The 18,312-nt window shown below is 42.5% G+C and overlaps 2 protein-coding genes across 3 annotated transcripts in view; both read left to right on the forward strand.

Annotated features, from left to right (window-relative positions):
- The first annotated feature begins 34 nt into the window (after positions 1 to 34).
- Positions 35 to 5,940, forward strand: haus4 (HAUS augmin-like complex, subunit 4). Its single transcript, XM_069672708.1, has 10 exons — positions 35 to 97; positions 2,522 to 2,615; positions 3,060 to 3,199; positions 3,874 to 4,005; positions 4,187 to 4,327; positions 4,491 to 4,587; positions 4,697 to 4,842; positions 4,977 to 5,107; positions 5,229 to 5,297; positions 5,531 to 5,940. Exons 1-10 carry the CDS (start codon positions 35 to 37, stop codon positions 5,715 to 5,717), a joined length of 1,200 nt encoding a protein of 399 aa, XP_069528809.1. The 3' UTR covers positions 5,718 to 5,940.
- Positions 5,941 to 7,612: 1,672 nt separating this feature from the next.
- The window catches only part of dock11 (dedicator of cytokinesis 11), a 76,408-nt gene continuing 65,708 nt past the window's right edge, over positions 7,613 to 18,312 (forward strand). For both annotated transcript variants that reach the window (XM_069671752.1, XM_069671753.1), the window contains exons 1-4: positions 7,613 to 7,793; positions 15,234 to 15,350; positions 16,389 to 16,478; positions 17,110 to 17,192. In XM_069671752.1, coding sequence (XP_069527853.1) covers positions 7,689 to 7,793; positions 15,234 to 15,350; positions 16,389 to 16,478; positions 17,110 to 17,192 — 395 coding nt within the window. In that variant the 5' untranslated portion in view covers positions 7,613 to 7,688. The remainder of the gene's footprint in view (positions 7,794 to 15,233; positions 15,351 to 16,388; positions 16,479 to 17,109; positions 17,193 to 18,312) is intronic.

Below are 18,312 nucleotides of genomic sequence, written 5' to 3' on the forward strand. Positions count from 1 at the left end.
TTCAACGGTGTTTCTTTCCCAAAAGGCGTTCGAGATGCGCTACCGCCCGGCGACTCCTCACTCCAACTACCAGTCCCTACAAACACACGCCGATAGAGTGAATCGGAGAGGGACTGAATGACCTCGAACACCCCACCCCTCCAGGATAAAAACCCGCCCACTGGAAAATCCAGGACTATGATTGGTCGAAGGAAAAGGCAATCAACTCCGACTTTCATTGATTGGTTTAGCAAATAAGGGTTGGTCCATAAGCGTGACCAATACAACCCAGAGAGTCGCATCCTAACACAATCCATTGGTTTTATCCCGTGTCAATTACAATTTTACTCAAACTGACTGGCTCCCATGTCTAATTTTGCCCACTCATTGATGAGTGAGGACCACCAGCCATTGTGTAAACAGCACTACATGAAGTTACTATACACATTAGGTACCAAGCAAAAGTTATATCACATGCTAAAAAACAGTTTTTAAGAGTAGGAAAATCTGTACTGAATAGATGGTTTATTTTCCATAAAATCAATCAAATTTTATTTGTATAGTGCCAAATTACAACCCCCCCAAAAAGAGCAGGTCTTGACCGTACTCTTTTTATATTACTTAGAGAGAGACCCAACATGAATCCGCCATGAGCAGCACTTAGAAGCGATTTTATCCTCAGTAACACATCTTGTCCTGTTTAGTCCCACAAACTTGATCCTGGTCGCAAGTGGTTCTTGTGCAAAATTAAGAACAAGAAGTGTCAATCTATGTGGGCAGAGTTAGGTAAAAGCATGATTACAAATCACAAGGAATGCCAGGAGACCAGATATGGGCAAGGACTGTAGGGAAACAGCTGTGAGAAGAACCCTTTAGAGGTCAAAGGTTGTGGGTGAAAGCCACACAGTACAGGAATAGTTGTGGAACCCCAAATTCAATATAGAGGAGAGTGGTAAAGATACCTTGCCTGCCTATTTAACTGATTTATATCTAACTGGTCCTGTAGAAAGTTGGTTAAAATTGTGCATTACAAAGGTAAAAAAAAAATGCAGACATGCAGCAGCCAATAGACCTTACTTGGGCAAGAATATAATTGATTTGAGTTCATTTTCTTTGCCAGTGCAGCATGAGCAGACAAAAGTGGAACAGATTTGGCACAGCAGAGCAAAAAAAGGGATATAAAAACTTTATTGATCGGAAAACAAGACTTCCTAGGGTAATATCACATCTGCCTGGAAGTTCAGAAATATCTTTACACAAGTTAGCTAGCCATGTTGCTAACATGTTCAAAGTTCTCCCCATATTAGTGGTGGTCCTATCTCTTACAGTTTGTGCTTTAGGAAAAACATTTTAAAGTTATTTTTCTATCTTATTTTGGAATCGTAATAAGCTACATATTAAGACCCAGATTTGGCTGAAGCATTGTTTGATTTGAAAAAAAGTCTAAATGTTTTGCCAGAGCAGACTGAATGTACATAATCTGCCTGTGAACAGATATGTTAACATGAAATGTCTGTAGCTCAGTCAGATGAAAAAGTCATTATCATGGTCATTAGAATTGAACTAAAACTGATGATACACATCTATTTTGGCGGACTTGATAACACATTTCTAAATTAAAGAAACACTCATCAATAACCCTTTATTTTTTATCCCTTTAATGTGTAAAGCAATACTACAATCACATTGTTGGTTCTTCTTTATTGACAATAAAAACCCCCGACTCAGTGATTAGGATTTAATTGTTCATACATTTTATCTAGTTGGTGTATGCCTCTTGTTCTTTTTATTTGTTGTCAGTGTTTTAAATCGAGGCACAGGGCATGTCAATTGGATTTCTTACAGTCTCTTAAACTTGAAATATTATTCAATGTGATTTCTATTAAAAAGCAGAAAAAAATGACTCCCAATTAGTTTGATTTATTCAGTGCTATTAAGGATAGTATTTATATCATTTCATATCATAATCTTCTAGATCAAAAGACCTCCTTCTCCTTCGTCACAGTGAAGGTCTTCTTTCAAAGAATCCAGCACATTCTTCTCGCCACCGTTCTACCTGGCCTAAGATGTGTCCTTTGATGAGGATTTTATATAATTTATTGCCATGTAAAAGGAGCAGTCTGCACTTCATGGTCCATAACAAGGCAGAGATGGTGCCCTTCCTCTATCCCCAAGCAGAGGACTTTTACAGAGCCAAACAGAGCCCTGGACAATGGCATTACACAGAAGATCTTTATCTTCCTGCTTTAGGTCTTGAAAAGCACTTTTCTTAGCCTATACCTCTTACTTAAAACTGTTTCTCTATCTCTATCAAATCCCTCATTTCACCATGCTTTACACCACCAGCACTGTGTGTTATAGCCTATTTGCATTTTTTAGTACATTTTGTGGGGGAAAGTGATTCATAATTTATTCTGATACATTTTCAGAATATATACAATATAATGCCTTTAAATTAAATTATGATTATTGTGTTTTAAACTGGACATTTCCGAATAATTCAACCTACAATGTCCGATAATTTCCCCCTTGTGACGTGCAGTTCTCGCAGGCAGACCAAACTCCGCGTGATGACTTCATCGGTCAGTCAGCCAATGGGAACGCTTCCTTCAGGCGCGCGCAACTTGATTCAGGAAGTACGCAGTTGAATTTTTCTGTCGATTTCATGCTGGCAAAAACAGTTAGAGATCCGAAAACTAAGAAGTTGTTTAGTAATTAAGCAGCACTTTATAGCTGAAAATGTCCACTGGCACCGGGTCGACACATGTATCGTCGCTTGGGAAGGGTGACAGCTTGCACCAACAGGGTAAGAAAACAAGGTTACTACTAACGTATACTGCTTCTTTTATTGTTGGCGATAGTCTGATGAAATGTAAGGGTCATGGCTTGAACCTCATTACCGGAATCGTATAATTAGAGGTAAACTGGGAGATGTAAAATGCATTTGTCGAATTTCAAAGAAGCTATAATAGCATTTAGGCCAAGTTACAGACCGATTGTTGTGCTGTTGTGAATGTCACGGGAGGGATTCAGTTTGGTCATTGATAATAATATTGCTTTATTTGCTTTCTCCCACCTAGTTCTCGCTTCCTTCCCTCTGTGCGACATTACAGAGGAGGATCTGACTCAGAACCCTCAGTTCTGTAAACTCCTGGCCACCCTGGCACAACATGTGGACCGAACTGGACTCACTGTCCCACTAAAAACAGAGCTGGACAAGGTAACAGCAGGCACTGTGCTATGTTAGCTTTAACATTAAATGCTAACATACAAGCTGCTTGCTTTGCAATATGCTGTATTACATGATACAATTCAAACTTATAAACTGCTACATGTTTACTTGCTTTTTCGCTTAATGAAGAGAAGACCCTGAAGCGGACAGGGAGCCGGTGAAGGGAGGCCAAAATTGGCGTAATACTTCCATGCTTTTTCCTCCCAGTTAGCAGACGTGCGGCAGCGTTTTGCATAAGCTGAAGACGCCGTAGAGGCGACTGTTGTTCTACAGCCACATATATTACAATAATCTAGCCGGGATGTAATGAAGGCATGGCTTACTCTCTCAAAGTTGTTTGGATTGAGATAACGCGTTACCTTAGCAAGGAGTCTTAGCTGAAAGAAGCTGGTTTTAACAAATGAGGAGATGTGTTTCTCGAATTTAAAAGAACTTCAAAAAATCACTCCAAGATTTTTGACAGATAGCCATTTGTGGGGAGCTAGACGCCCAAGAGCAGCAGCATAGTCATCCACCAGCGTAAGTTAATGTCACTCAATGACGTACCGACCTCTACTGGTGAATCTCATGAATTGCAATCACAGAGATAGGACCTTTCTCTTGGTGCACAGGGCAGAGTGTTTGCTCTAGTATCTGTCAGCTCTTAAGTATGCTTTTTCCAGGCTGAGCAGAAGCTGCAAAGCCAGAGGCGTCACTGGGTGCGCTCGGAGAGCCTCCACAAAGGGCTGCAGGAAATGATCCAGGAGCACTGTATCAGGAAGCACCATGCCACTGTACCGCCTGACCAGAACATGGTACGGTTATTTCACATGCTTACTCGTACTTACTTGATGTTTTATATGTAATCTGCACATTGTACCTTCGTGATTACCAATGTGACAACAAGGTTACTCACTGTCAGCACTTTTTTATTTGTGTCTGATGATTATACAATAATAAAAGTATTTAACTTTCTTTGGTTATGTGTGTTTGCAGTTCTATGAGACGATGGAGAAGTGTTTGCTGGTGTCACAGTGTATCAGACAGCTGGATCCCAGTAGCTCCACAGACCAGGACCAGCCCTTCATTCTGGGTCTGAACCCCCAACAGGTGATGGAGCTCATGCCAGCAGAGAAGGTGAGAAGGTGTAAAATGTGGATTTATATATATATATATAATAATAATTATATATATATATATATATATATATTGGTCTGATTGATGATCTTAAAGCAAGGAGTGCTGTTGCTCAAATGTAGCCTTTTTTTTAAACCAACAATTCTGTATGTATCTTTTCCAGAATGTGCACAGGATGAAACAGAGTCTACCAGGAGAGCTGGAGAAACACCTGAAGAAAAAGAGTCTGAGCCTCCTCTCATACTATCAACCTGAATGGGGTAACCACACGCTGATTATCCGTTCCTACATCTCTCATTCATTATCACTACTTTTATACAATTTCTGCAGTAATTTGATGACCAGGCTTTGTTTTGTATCCTCACCCAGAGAATGAGAGTGAGGGTCTGAAGACCATAAAGTTGACTCATCTGTCGGCCCAGCTGGACAAAGAGAAGAAAAGGGCTGAGAGTGTGAAGGAAACCTGCCGGGAAAACACAGTTCTCCTGCAAAGACAGACTCAACTCTACCTCTCTGCAAGTGTTCTTTATATTATACGTTATTTTTTTAAAGAGGTTTTGCACTCTCAGACTTCTTTGCAAATGCCATAACTGTGTTTAACTTGTAAACAATAATAATTAGTCTGTTGTTTCCTTCCTTTTGTGCTCAGGAGCTGATTAAGTGTATTCAGCTTCTCCAGTCTCTCATCTTGGACCACAGACTGAGGATCCAGACGGATTTGGACAGGAAGAAGTTAGACTACTTTGAGGGGAAATTTGAATTAGTCTTACAGAAAATCAAGTAAGGATCTTTTTTTCCTGCTTAAATACATTTTGACATCGTAGTTTTAATGGCACCCTAGTTTTAATAGTGCTTTTGTATTGTTTTTTATTAACTAATTTGTTCTGTTCTTCCTCCAAAGGACTGAGATGGTAGAAATTCAGCTTGACACGTACACAACAGACTCGATATCTGCTCATCGAAAAATAAGGCAAGAGGCTTTTTGTCATTTATTCATGCAATTCCGATGTGTTTTATATCACTCCATGCAACTTTCTCAAATCTAATAGGAGTTGATAGAATGTGGAGCATACAGTGTTTTGACTTTTATCTGTAATTTACTGATCCAGGGCTGCACAAAGGTTAATATAAACAACACATTTTGGCTGTTACTCCTCCAAAATAAAAAAATACTTAGTCTTTTTTGTTGTGTCTCAATTTCAGAGAGAAGCTGGAGTCTGAGCTGAAGGCCTCCCAGGTGGATAAGCAGTCCGTTGAGTTGAAACTGGCCTCCTTTAAGATCTTGGGCGAAGAGTTCGAGGGCCTGGCTGAGGAGTACTGCAGATTACGGCAGGAGATAGAAATGAAAAACTGGGCTCTGAAGGAGTTAACTCAGTACAGTAACAAGTGAAGATCATACCTGATGGACAACAACTAACCAATTCCTTTTCATAATATGTGTTCTCCAAATAACATGCAGGCGCTTGGCACAGTAACCGTGTGGACTACACAAGAATTGCACAGCATATACAGCAGTGAGTGGATTCACTGATGGCTCCCATTTGAGCACCTTACCTGAAAATGTTCAATAAATTCAGTTTTCTTAAAATACTTAGGCCTTTACAGTTTATCACCATGGTGATCTGCATTTCTTCTTTATTCAAGTTCAAGGCTTGTTAAGAATTCAGAAGTATTTTAATAAGATAGACACAAGGCTCAAAGTATCTTGCATGTGACTAATTGGTCACTTTCACTTGTCTTCTATGTTAGCTTAAGGAAGTAAGAATAAATACATTCATAGTGATATAACTTGGCCCTAAACATTAGCCTCCTAGTTTGCAGAGGCAGCAGAAAAGCATCTGCAAAGTGTATATTTTTGGTTAAATCTAACTTACCTTCCCTCTGGTTTCGATACACCATAAAATGTGCCAAAGTTAGGAAAGGTTTCATATGTGTATTGTGATAATAAAATCTAAAAAAAAAGCTAATAAATCGCTGTAGTTATAAATCCAGATAGAAATGGGTTAAAAGAATCTAAAATGATGCATTATTAACAGGAGTCTGAATATGACTAATGTCCTTTAACATCTACTCACATTGCAGTGATGAGGGGAGAATAGTGTATACATCCTATATAAAGACATCCTATATATAATAGTTTCATGCCTCTTCAGGTTTTATATCCTACATTTGGAACGTGTACAGATGCTGCTAATATGCTCCATTCTCCATCAAGTACATTTCTGTTTAAATCATCCTTCTAAAAGATTATAGCAATCATAAGTCACGTGTCCATGTTGATTCCCTGTGATTCTGTCTACTGGTGGACTTTCAGTCTTTTCATCAAAAACACTTCAGTGAGGAATATCCATATTGATTTTATATCAAACAGGCCATGGATTCTATACGTTTGGCATATGTGCTACAAATGCAGGAAAATGGCATCGATAACACAAAGAGAAAGCAGCTGTTGCTCAAATTAAACTTGCTGTCTTGTAGAGTTTTTGTTGAGAAAATAAGCAATTAGGTTTGTTTTCTGCAGTTTGAGTATAATCCACAAGAGGGCAGAATACTTTCATTTTTGCAGAATAAGGCCATCCTTTCATGTCCTAGAAGTTCACAGCAAGTGTCCTTGTATTGATTTTCTATTCTTTTACTTTAGGAATGACATTTTATAATTGAATAAATATATATCCGTGTAAAAATTAAACAACCGAGTGAAGAAGTGACCATAATGAGTTCCTACTCTCTACCCCTTTTTTTTAAATATATAAAATATAAATATATTTTTTACATCTGGTAAAAATTATAGCTCTACGGGCCCCGGATAGTATATATCTTACTTTATTGATTTAGTATTGTATTAAAGAAGTGGCTTAAAGTCACCAAAACAGGTAATCTGCTTTATTCTGTTCTCCATTAAACTTAAACACTTTGTTTGCGTTTTGTCTGAAGCATTTCATTGAGCCAAATACCTTACAAGCACATTGATAGATTAAACTATTCTCATCTCCGCCATAAAACAAATCTTAATTAATTAAAGTAATTTATATATTGGTAAAAAAAAAAATTAGAACCGGCATCCTTCGGGTTAACGCCCACTCTGTCGTCTTCTGAGCATAGGCGATCTTTGTCTGCTCATTGACCTGAAACGGAAGTAGGTAGGAGTGAGACATCTCGCGCTGTCAACCCCTCTCTGCGCTCCTCTCATCAGCAGCAGCCCCGCCTCGCGACGCTAACCGCTGGCTGGTTCACCTCCAACACAACCCACATCTGGCTGTCACACACACACACACACAGCAGCCTGCCGCTCCGTCCGGTACTGCGGCATGCTCATATTCACACCGGGACTACCGAAGTGGATTTACAGCAAAGGAGCACCATGGCTGAGGTGCGAAAATTCACAAAGCGTCTGAGCAAACCGGGGACCGCCGCGGAAGTCAGACAGAGCGTGTCGGAGGCTGTGAGAAGCACCGTGGACCTTGTGGTGAGCAGAGCTTAAATGCTGTCGGTCATTTCCGCTATCCTCTGTTCTCATTGGGGAATTACGGCTTTCCTTTTGTGTTTTACATATTTCTTCTTTTGTTTTTGTTTATTTATCTCCTCATTCTGCAGACTCTTTTATTTCTGTGTTTCCTGTTTCCATTCATTGCACGTGTCCCATCAACCTTAAAGCTCTGGTATGTCTCTGAATGCACTTTTAATGCTTGGTGCTACATTCTGTGTAATGGTAAAAGGCGGGACATTAAAGAGCGGTTCTGCATTGGCTTGGTTTTCTTAATTCCCGGCATTACAAGATAGTATGACATTGTCCACTGAAACACATGGTTTTTCAGTGCTCTGCGGCTCCTTTTGTGTGCTGGCGGATGGGGAGCAGTGCCAGTTGGACAGCTGCAGCATGGCTTCCCTGTCTTTGCCTTGGAGCAGTCTGTGCGCCTCTTTAATCCTGCTGGAAATAGCCACATTGTGCATAAGAAGGCAGTTTAATGCGTATTCTTATATTGCTTATGACTGGAATGCAATTATTTTTCCCTTCTTTGGAATAAACCTTGAATAACCCATTGTTCTCTTACTTTGTGGTACATACTTGTTATACTGAATTTTCACCCAGATAATCCATTCATCAGAATATTGTACTGGAGACAGCGCTGTAATTATCTGCTGCAAATGGAAAACATTTTGCTTTCCTATCATCATGTTAACTGCTTCAGTTGAAGCAATTAGAAAAGATTTAAACGCCAGTTTGTCGCTTGAATGGCCGATAGTCTTGGAGCAGTCTGTGCGCCTCTTTACTCGCCACACTGTGCATAAGAAGGCAGTTTAATGCATATTCTTACATTGCTTATGACTGGGCTGCAAAGCAAAATGGTTTATTTTTCCTTCTTTTGAATGAATAGCTTGGAACAGACTGCTATAATGAGGGATTAGGCGCAGTGGCATGAGATGAATAGCATTCAGGATCCTGCTGATGCAGCATTTGTGTGTGTGTGAACCTCGCAACGTGTCCGTGTGTCAAAGGCTTCACGTTTGTCTTGAAACTTCCAGAGATGTCAGAACAATTAGGCGCTCGCCTTCTGATAACTTGTTTTCTTTCTGTTGTAAATGAAACCAGCTGGTATGTCGTCCACTTTCTTATTATGTGGTGATGACAAACTTCAGCCCACACCAGTCATAGCTTACATCTTTGGCTGCTCGGAGACGGGAGCTGGGTAAGTTTGTGTAAGACACAAACTCTTGTTCCCCTGGGATTACGCTGCAGTCTTATGATGATCATCTTGAGGAGTGTGACGCAAACAGATTATAGTCATGTGATAAGGTTTTGATTTCCGCAGCAGAGGTGGGAGTGTGTTTGGGTGTGTAGACGGCCACGTTTGTTATATGTGTTCTGCAGGTTTTGGCTGCTCGTTTTCTGGAGTAGATGTTTGGCTGGGTGAGCTGAGAACAAGCGGTGTTTTGTGGAGGATTCATGACCCGCGCGTTCCTCTCACATGGGGATTCCCTCAGGCATGCTGTGACCATGCTCCCTGTGACCGTGTTCACCATCCCCATAAAGTCACTCCTGTTTATGTCCTCCTTCTTCCCTCCCTATGCTCTTAGTGTTCCAGTGGACAAACTAGTTTATCATGTTTCCAAGCAGAAAGTCAAATAAAACGTGAAGGAAACGGAAATAAGCAGAGTTAGAGAGGAAGTTATACCTATGCTGACCTTTATCTATATTATGCAAATGTCTCCTTAACAGCAAAATCTAAGCTTTTTGATATGAGGATCAAATACTTTTATTTGTCTTATATGATGGTAAACTGATTATCTTGTGTTTTTCTGTTGTTGAATGAAATAAGACAGAATACACCTCAGTGTACTTTGGACAGTTGCATTTGTACGCAAGAGGTACTGGTGTTGTCCAATTTGCTGTTATTTTACAACTCATGCAGAGAGAAACATTTAGTGATGCTGATTTGTCAAGCACAGGTGTAACTAATTAAGTCTTAAAGGAGCAGGTCGCCCCTGGAAAAAGCCTCTGTCAGTCAAAGCTGGTGTTCTGTGTAATCAACAGACGCAATAACATTTGAAACTGGCGCCATACCTGTGGAGAAAGTTGTACAAACAGCTCGTGGTGTCGCCCATTGTACATTCCTACAACACCCAGCGTGCATTGCGCCCCTCCCTCTGAAAGGAACGGCCCAGCGAGAGACGCTGGAGTGAAATACTACCGTTTTTGCTGCAGGCAACGTCTCAGAGCGGGACAGAATCTGAAATAGGACGAGAATATGCCGGTGGATCGTCTAAATCTTCAGGTCTGCAGTCTACATTTCAAACCTGATGATTTTGAACGAGACATCGGAGGCGGGCATCCTAGATCGAGGAAGTGTAGTTTAAGAAGCTCCCTGGCCTCCGCCAGATGACACTTTTTACGTAGTCTGGCGGAGGTTTTCCAGGGCCCATTGGAGAAGCAGATTGCGTCCTCCAAAGGCACAGAGTGAAACTGCTTTTTTATCCCTACCATAGTGACATTAGCTCCCCATAATAGCATGATAGGACTGAGGTTGAAAATCAGTGAACTGGCCCTTTAAGTGCTATATTGCATTGCAGTAATAGCTGGAACAGAGACGTCGTTAATGTCCTCAGTTCCAGCTGTGCATCTCATGTTGAGATAAATGACAGTGTGTCAAAAAGGCTCGTTTTCTGATTAATTTTGGATTCATAGACACAAAACTGCCCCCATTTAGCTTCCCCTACTGTTTTGTTTTAACCAGTAAAAAAAGGAACCTTTCTGTGGCGTCTGAGGGACGTGTAATCCTTTAGCTTACAATTCAAAGGATGATAACAACAACAAAAAGCTTGGGGACCACGCTAGAGGAATGCACTAAAACAAGTGCCAACCATATATGTTAGTCTAGTCAGGGGACATGTCACCCACTGTTGATTAAATACATCTTAAGTGTTCCAGTTGAGACTTCTCTCCGCCATGCATGCAGGCCTCGCTGTCGCTCCACTGAGCACAGAGAGCAGTGAAACCATGCATCTCCATATATGGTCATTTAGCTGGTGAAGTTTAAGGTAAAGTGAAGGATTAAATGGACGTTGGACAGCAACACAGTTCTGGTCAATTATTTGCTTTTAGATATAATTAACTGTACGAAAAGGTAAACTAGTGAACTTTAACATGAACAGAAAACACACCATCTTTCATTGTGTCTGTCAGGAGATGGGTTGGACACATTCCAAATAACTGGTGACTCTGCTCTTGGTCACTTTTTATTATTGGAAATACACTTCCTCTTCTTCTGCTTTTTACCTCCAAGAAATCTGCCTTCACATGCATGAAAACAAAACTTTGCACAAAGCTCAAGTCCTATTTGCCAGACTTCCTCAACTAGCATTGTCAGCTAATCACTCCCTCCAGGATTTTTCGGCCTTCTTCTGCGATTGTTGCAGCTGAAAATGCCTGATTTGGTGGCAGTGTTTATTATTATTGCATGCACCCTATTGTACTCTTGAACAGTTTCCAAGAAACATGGATAATTGATCACACGCAGACATTGAGTGTTGGATCTATCAATATGGATTCACTAGAGTCTCCATGGAGACACTGTAGTTTGAGGCCAGATGAGGCAGCTTATAAAAGAGAGATGATCTCACTGGAGCTCTCTGAATTCGCTGGAAAGGCATCGCAACTTCCTGGAGGGACTGGCTAATAGTCCTGCTTGTGCTGCAGCAACTGTCTGAAGTAAGACCTTTGGGGTGCTGGTTGAGCTTGTTTGGTAGAGCAGGCGCCCTTCAGCTGTCCTATCAGTAAAGTAAAAACAATCTTAAAGATATGTATAAAAAAATTGTGCTACAACTTTGTAATTTACACCAAAAATTCTCCCAGGTGAGCAGAAATGTTCAGATGCTCCAGCAGGCAGAGATAGGCAGAGACACTGAGTTTCACAAAATGAGCCCCTAGTGCATCAGAATAGTTGACTGTACTTGCTTGAATAATCAGTCATTGTCAAGATAAACCCAAAACAAAGATAAAATCTGCCTCTACATGCGTGGACAGCTGTTGTGAAACAAACCTGACAATTCCCTGAGCGTGAAACCACCCCCGACGTTCCTGTTCCTCTGGGTAGCTCATCTTGATCGAGGCATGCCACAAGTGGTGGCACAAGTTGGAGTTCGGACTCACTCAGGCATTGTGCTGCATGAACGCTGCACACATGGCTGAAAGATTAAATGATAACTTTGTGTTGGACAATCTTAAAACGCTTCTATAGTAAGTTTGGGGTCTTTCCTTCCCTGAAATGAGCCCCTGTGTGTCTGTCCCTCTTGTGTACATACACACACAGACTGGAGCACTTAGTGGGGTCAGCTGTGGGACAGTGAGGCTGCTTCATTCTGTGACTTGCATGTCGTGTGTTTGTGTAAGCTTCCTGGACCAACTTGATATAATCCACCCGGCCGTTTTGGGTGCCTTTACATGCGCTCGACTGTAACGAGACATCTGGAAACACTAACACCATCATCATCACAGTCCCCTGATGCTTTGAGCTGTGATTTGTGTCTGAGTGTTCTCCTGCCAGGTCGAAAGCTCAGGAGAAAGTGTGAGGCACGACGGCAGATTAACATGGCAGAGTGTTTTGATTGCTTGCATCATGAAGACACACCCAAGTGTCAGGCCACGTCCTGCAGCGTTTAAGCATCTCTGTGTTTCTCAATCTGTGGCTTCACCGCCGCCTGCTTGTGATTCTTCAGCTTCTTTTCTCTTCTGCTGAAGCTCTCTCTCTTCGTCGTCGCTCGCTCCCCTCCCTCCCGCTCTCTGTAACATGATCAGCGTTTCAGTCGGCCCGAGCCACCGACTTTGCCTCTGACTTGCAGCGCTGCGGTTCAGCTTGTTGCACATGACAGGAAACAGAGCAGCCCAGTCATGTGTAATGCTTTCAACAGACTTGTAGGTGTTTCTGCTGCCGCTTAGGTTGCTTCAGTGCCCACACTTTGCGTGGAGATTACAGCGACAGGACGGAACAGAAGAGAAAGAAATCTGCAAATCTTCGATTTCACATTTCACAAGTGTTATTAAGGTTTTTTTTTAACTTCTATTAGTGGTTAAAAAAGCTAAATGTAGGGTTCATGTGGACGTCCAAAAAAGTCTGTCTGGCGGAAAAATCTGCTGAGAACATGTAGCGTAACCAGCTCATTCCACAGGCCAAATTATTGGGTAGAGAACATGGAAACGGAGATCTTTTCTTTCCATTAGTGGCTCAGATGCCAGGATATAAAAGACCGAGAGTTTTACCTCCTTTTTTTTCCAGCCAAACATCGTTCAAACCAGATTATTTTAAAGTGTTGGAAGGATTCAGAATTTCCAACGACGAGACAACATGCAGCTTTAATTTCATGGAATGATGCAGCTGCAAAAACTCGTTTTATTTATTTATTTTACTCTACCACTAAAACTTATAATCACAATATATGTAAGAAAACTTCCGCAGAAAACTGACCTCAACCTTTGTAAGAGCTCGTATGCAGAATGACTGAATGACTGCACATGTAAACATTCCCAGCTATAGTGTTAGCAGGAATGCAGTAGATGGGAGCAGCGAGCAGCCAGCCCTGGCCCCAAGGCTAAGGCCCCTGCTAATCTTGTGTAAAAACGTTAGATAGATCAACAGAAGTAAAAAGAGATCAATAAATTAAAAGTTATTTAAAGTTGTTATCTCGAAGATCTCAATTTTGTTCTCTTTGGCGGCACCTGTGGCGATAAACGGTAATCGCGGGAGCACACTTCCCACGGTTGGCTCCGGTTGTAACTCTTCATTTTCCTTTTCAGACTGTTTGCTTCATCTGAGCGTCGAGTTTGTTTCTTTTTCTTTGGATTTTCACTTCTTGTTGAAGTTGTATCTGTAGTCATCCATCTTTTCTTTGTTTGTTCAGCCATAGTAGATTACTGTTTACTCGCAACACTTGCAGAGAGCGGAAAAGCAGCCGCTTAGCTCCGCCTACCCTCTCTGGCAGACCAACCACTGCTGGCTGATGGGAAACGCGTCACTAACTGGGCGCCGACCATAGGCTCAATCACCATTGTGTTACCTCATTTGGAGATAGATAGAGACTTAACAGACTTTTATTTACATGAAAATCTTTTTTATTACTTTAAACATCTCAGCGGACAATGACAGCGTCGTGTGTAGGGCGTCATTGTACACAGAGCAGAGCAAGGGCTCGGTCGATTGCATGGCTGATTGGCCTGACCATAAATGGGCTTCCTCAACATCTGTTGTAAATACTAAGCAGTATATAACAAGAGGCCTCTCAGAAGATGCACACATATTTATGAAAAGACATGTGCATGAACAAATTTGACCATTTCCTCTGATCTGATATGTGGTGCTCTCTCTCCGTCCTGGGGCAGCACAAGAGCTGGACTATCAGCCGTCGCTAATGCTAGCACAAAGGAATCAGCGTGTTTCTGCAACCATATATATGAAACTTTTCGGCCACTGGGCCGTTGTTAATGTTAACCCTGGCATGACTCTATTCCTGGCTTTGTTACTCTTCCCACTCAAGCAGTGGTAAAGTGGAATTACCAAGCTCTGCCTCTCAGCTCTTAAATGGAAATATGGCAGAGTAAAAGGTGGACTGACTATGAGTTATACTCTCCCAGCTGTAGGGCACAGTCTGGGTTGTTGGAGTCCTTCCTCCCACTGTGTCTGCTGCCCTGCATGTATTTCCCACAGACTCAGTGGCAGTGGCTCAGTAATGTGGCGCAGAAGCCGACCAAGCCCGTACAGTCCGATACCCTCTGCGCCATACTCGCTCGGTGTGGCTCAGCCAAGACTTATTGGCTAAGCTATTCATCACCATCTTCCCCGCTTAGCTGGAGCTCTAAAAGGCACTTCCTTGGAATTAATTCAGAATGTTTCTGAGTGGTTTAGGCCGGTGCTGGTGATCACATCCTGACCTAGATGCTAGTTTTATTCCGTAGGCCTCTTTAGGATTCATTTCATATCACTCACTTCTCTATGAAACTGAAAACAGGAATTGATGTTTAGCTAGAAGTGAAGTGTGGCATGTGATATATTTTCCTTCTTTTCTTTTATTATTACTTAATGTCTTGTCAGGCACGTGATGTTTACAGATCAAGTCTCACCTTACTTGCCCTTTATGTCTCAGACCATATTTTCCCCTACGTCATCTTTTGCACACATTTCTCTGAGCAACCATTTCCTGAACCGTGACAGTTCTCTGAACTTCGTGGTTTTCTCTCTGATCTTTTGCATGGTGGTGAAACGTTCTAGGGGGTTAGACTCGTTAACTGCTCTCAATTAGCAGTAGCATGTGGTGTTGCCTGAGCGACAGCGAAGTGAAAACAATGCAAACGTGAGATCAAAAAGAAACAGTATCTGAACTTACATGTGTTTGTGTTCTGTCCATCCTCTCCTCTCAGGAGCAGCCGAAGATCATTGAACCGCTGGACTATGAGACGGTGGTGTTTCAGAGGAAGGCCCAGATCCACAGCGACCCCCACCGTGACCTGCTGCTGTGCCCTGTCGACGATGTCTCGGTGAGTCCCCTTGTCGTATCCCTCTGTGTCCTCTGGGAGTGGCTCTCTTCAAGGGCATCTTCCTCCTCAGGAGAAAGTAAAACGCCAGGGGGCTGTGCTGCTCATCCAGCAGTCTGCGGCCTTCTTGCTTGATTTTATAGGAGTGTAGGGGTGGCCTCAGGGTTAGTTTGTGCTCTCTCTTGTACTTAAGTTTCAAGAGTCACAATATTTCTACAGAGACCCCCCCTAATAGCTACGTTTCAGCCATAGGGCCCTATCGTACAGCCGGCCCACGCAGTCTGTCTCTGCTATTTAAAGGGCACACATCAGTGAGTTCACAACGCACGAGTCTCTGTTGGTTACTCACTCAGAGACGCACAGCAGCGCTCCTCCTCATAAGGAAAAATCAGTGTAGTTACTGACACAGGGAAATGTTGTTTATGGGACAGCAAGCTTTCGTTTCCCTCGTCCTCTCACTTCATGACCCTGCTTTCAGTTTGGTGCCGATCTGGTGATGAGGACGAGGACACGCTCACCGCTGCCTCCACACACGCCTCCATAACTCTTGCATCATAGATCATCTACAGCCTATTAATTTGAAGGTCAAACACACAACATTACCCTCAAAACACCTGCTGAGACTCTGCACCAAGCAGCCAGATCAGCAGCTTTCTTCTCACAAACCTGTCTGAGCCAAACTGGAACAAAGAGCTGTAAAATATCACTTTCTAAAGAAAGATTTCCCATCATGAATCACTGTTCATCCCCGACACACCAGACTCAGTTATTCATGGGTCAGCCTGACAGGTCAAATAGATCCAGACAGGTAACTGCTGCTGCTTCCAGCACACGAGGTTCCGTTTAGAGGCATCTGTTGTTTCTGTTGACGCTCATCTGTTTCTGTTTTTAACGGTGTTTTCTCTTCTTCACTTTCTCTTGGCCTCGTGTTTGTAGTTTCCTGCTGTGCTGCTATTTGACGACAGGAAAAAAGACATATTTCACGTTTACATGTTTTATTTTTTGCTCATGTGTGTTCTGTGTGTGTGTGTGTGTGTGCAGGAGTCCCAAATCTCCCGACAGCGGAGGACTGTTGTTCCCTCCGTGCCTCAGAATGCAGAGCGGGAAGCCAGGAGCCTGTTTGCCAAAGAGGTACTATAAGCCAGCAGCCGTGTTTATAGCCATGACGTGTCGTTCTTTCTGAAAATGTCAGGTGTTAAATCAGTGAAAAAGTTATCGAATCCCTTCAGTAGCAGGATCTTTACGGCCTTTTATTAATTTCTGTAAGTAAACCCTAAAAGATGACTTCTTGGTGACTTCACACCAGCGTTCATGACATGCAGCTGGTCACTCGAAGCTCATAAAGAAGCACAGAATGCTCAGGCCAGTTGTAAACACCGTGATGATATAATGTTCGAGCGATCAAAAACAGGCTCTTCTGGCACGATGTGGATCCACTCTGCTGCTCTCTCCGGCTTCAGACCTGTGTTCCTCAGCCAGCTCTGACGTGTTTACTTAGCATCTATGAACAAAGATGGCAGCCATGCTGAATAAAAAGTAATAAAAAAACATCTTCAGGGACACAGAATGAGACCTCAAAGCATGGTTAATATTTCTGCTGCTACTTTTCAGGCTTTTTAGGTTCATAAATGAGTGAATAGGGAAGCGAGAGCAGCTCCGTCCTGCTGCATGAGTCACAGTCAGAGAGACTACATGTGTGCTCGGTTGTGTCACTTAAATATGGGTGCCTCTGCTGCCTCTAATCCAGCTCTCTGTCTGGCAGTGCATCAAGATGTACAACACCGACTGGCACGTAATCAACTACAAATATGAGGCTTACTCCGGGGACTTCCGCATGCTGCCAAGGTAAGAAAGATGTTTTGATGTGTGGGAAAATTAGAGATCAAAGTTTGTGCAAAACGACTTAACTGGAAAAAAAAAGATGTACTGGAGATTTACTCTGATCACATGGCTTTGCAGGATGACATCATGCAACAAATCACAGCAGAGCGAACACAGCCTACAAATTAAAATAACTGCACTGCGAGTTCAGCCAGATTATCCTCCGCTGCAGCAGCAGCAGGTGCAGCGCAGATGTTTTTGATCCATATTTAAATGGTGATAAAGCTTCATTTTCATCACTGCAACCTTCACTTGAACCATAAATTGGACATGTGGTGGTGACAAATTTATCAAAATAAAACTAGATACTGCGATAAAAAACGAGGTGGCTAGAGGAGGGCCGGAGTAATGACAGGGAGGGCGCGGCAAGTGACAAAACGCTTTTAGAACGTCGCAGAGAAAATTGCGGCGGTGTGAACTGGTTAGTTGTTTACTTGTCAAATCTCCAAATGCAGTTTTAGAACTAAATGATGTCGCTATTTCGCTTCAGCCAATCAGGAAACAGCATACATTGGCGTAGGCGCCCTGCCTCTGGCGCTGCAGTAGCCAAAGACGGCTCCAGATCGTCTCTTTCCAAACTCTCCGTCTTCGCCGTTAATTAATCAGTGTTACAGCTAACATTGCGAACTGTCATCCACTTCTTTTTATAACGATAACAGAAATCCAGCTAGTCAATTCATGCAACGCATAAGTAGTGGGGTATGTCAGTGCGTCGTTGCTATGGAGACGGTCAGCTGCGTCCCAGTTTTAAAGCGTTTACGATCAGATGTCAGGGGATTCTTTTGGCAGTTGCATCCGGTCTCGTTGCAAGTCGTCGATCTGAACTGGCCTTGAGGCTGAAAATGAATCTACACCAGACGTCACAACTACTAAAACAAAGGCAGTGAAATATGAGGGATCATATCTCTGTCTCGACTTCACCGTCCCACACTGGCCGCCTGTGTGCCGCAGGTGAAGCAGCTAAACGTAAACAAAAAAGTGGCCACAGTGGTAACCAGCACCGCTTCACGTGTCGCTGATAACGGGAGTACACTTACTGCAAAGCCGCCTGCCGTACCTGAAAGCCTCGATCATCCAGCCGACA

Source organism: Semicossyphus pulcher, unplaced genomic scaffold, assembly GCF_022749685.1.
Source record: "Semicossyphus pulcher isolate SPU_LCO1_2020_fin unplaced genomic scaffold, fSemPul1.0.p SCAF_21, whole genome shotgun sequence".
NCBI lineage: Eukaryota > Metazoa > Chordata > Actinopteri > Labriformes > Labridae > Semicossyphus > Semicossyphus pulcher.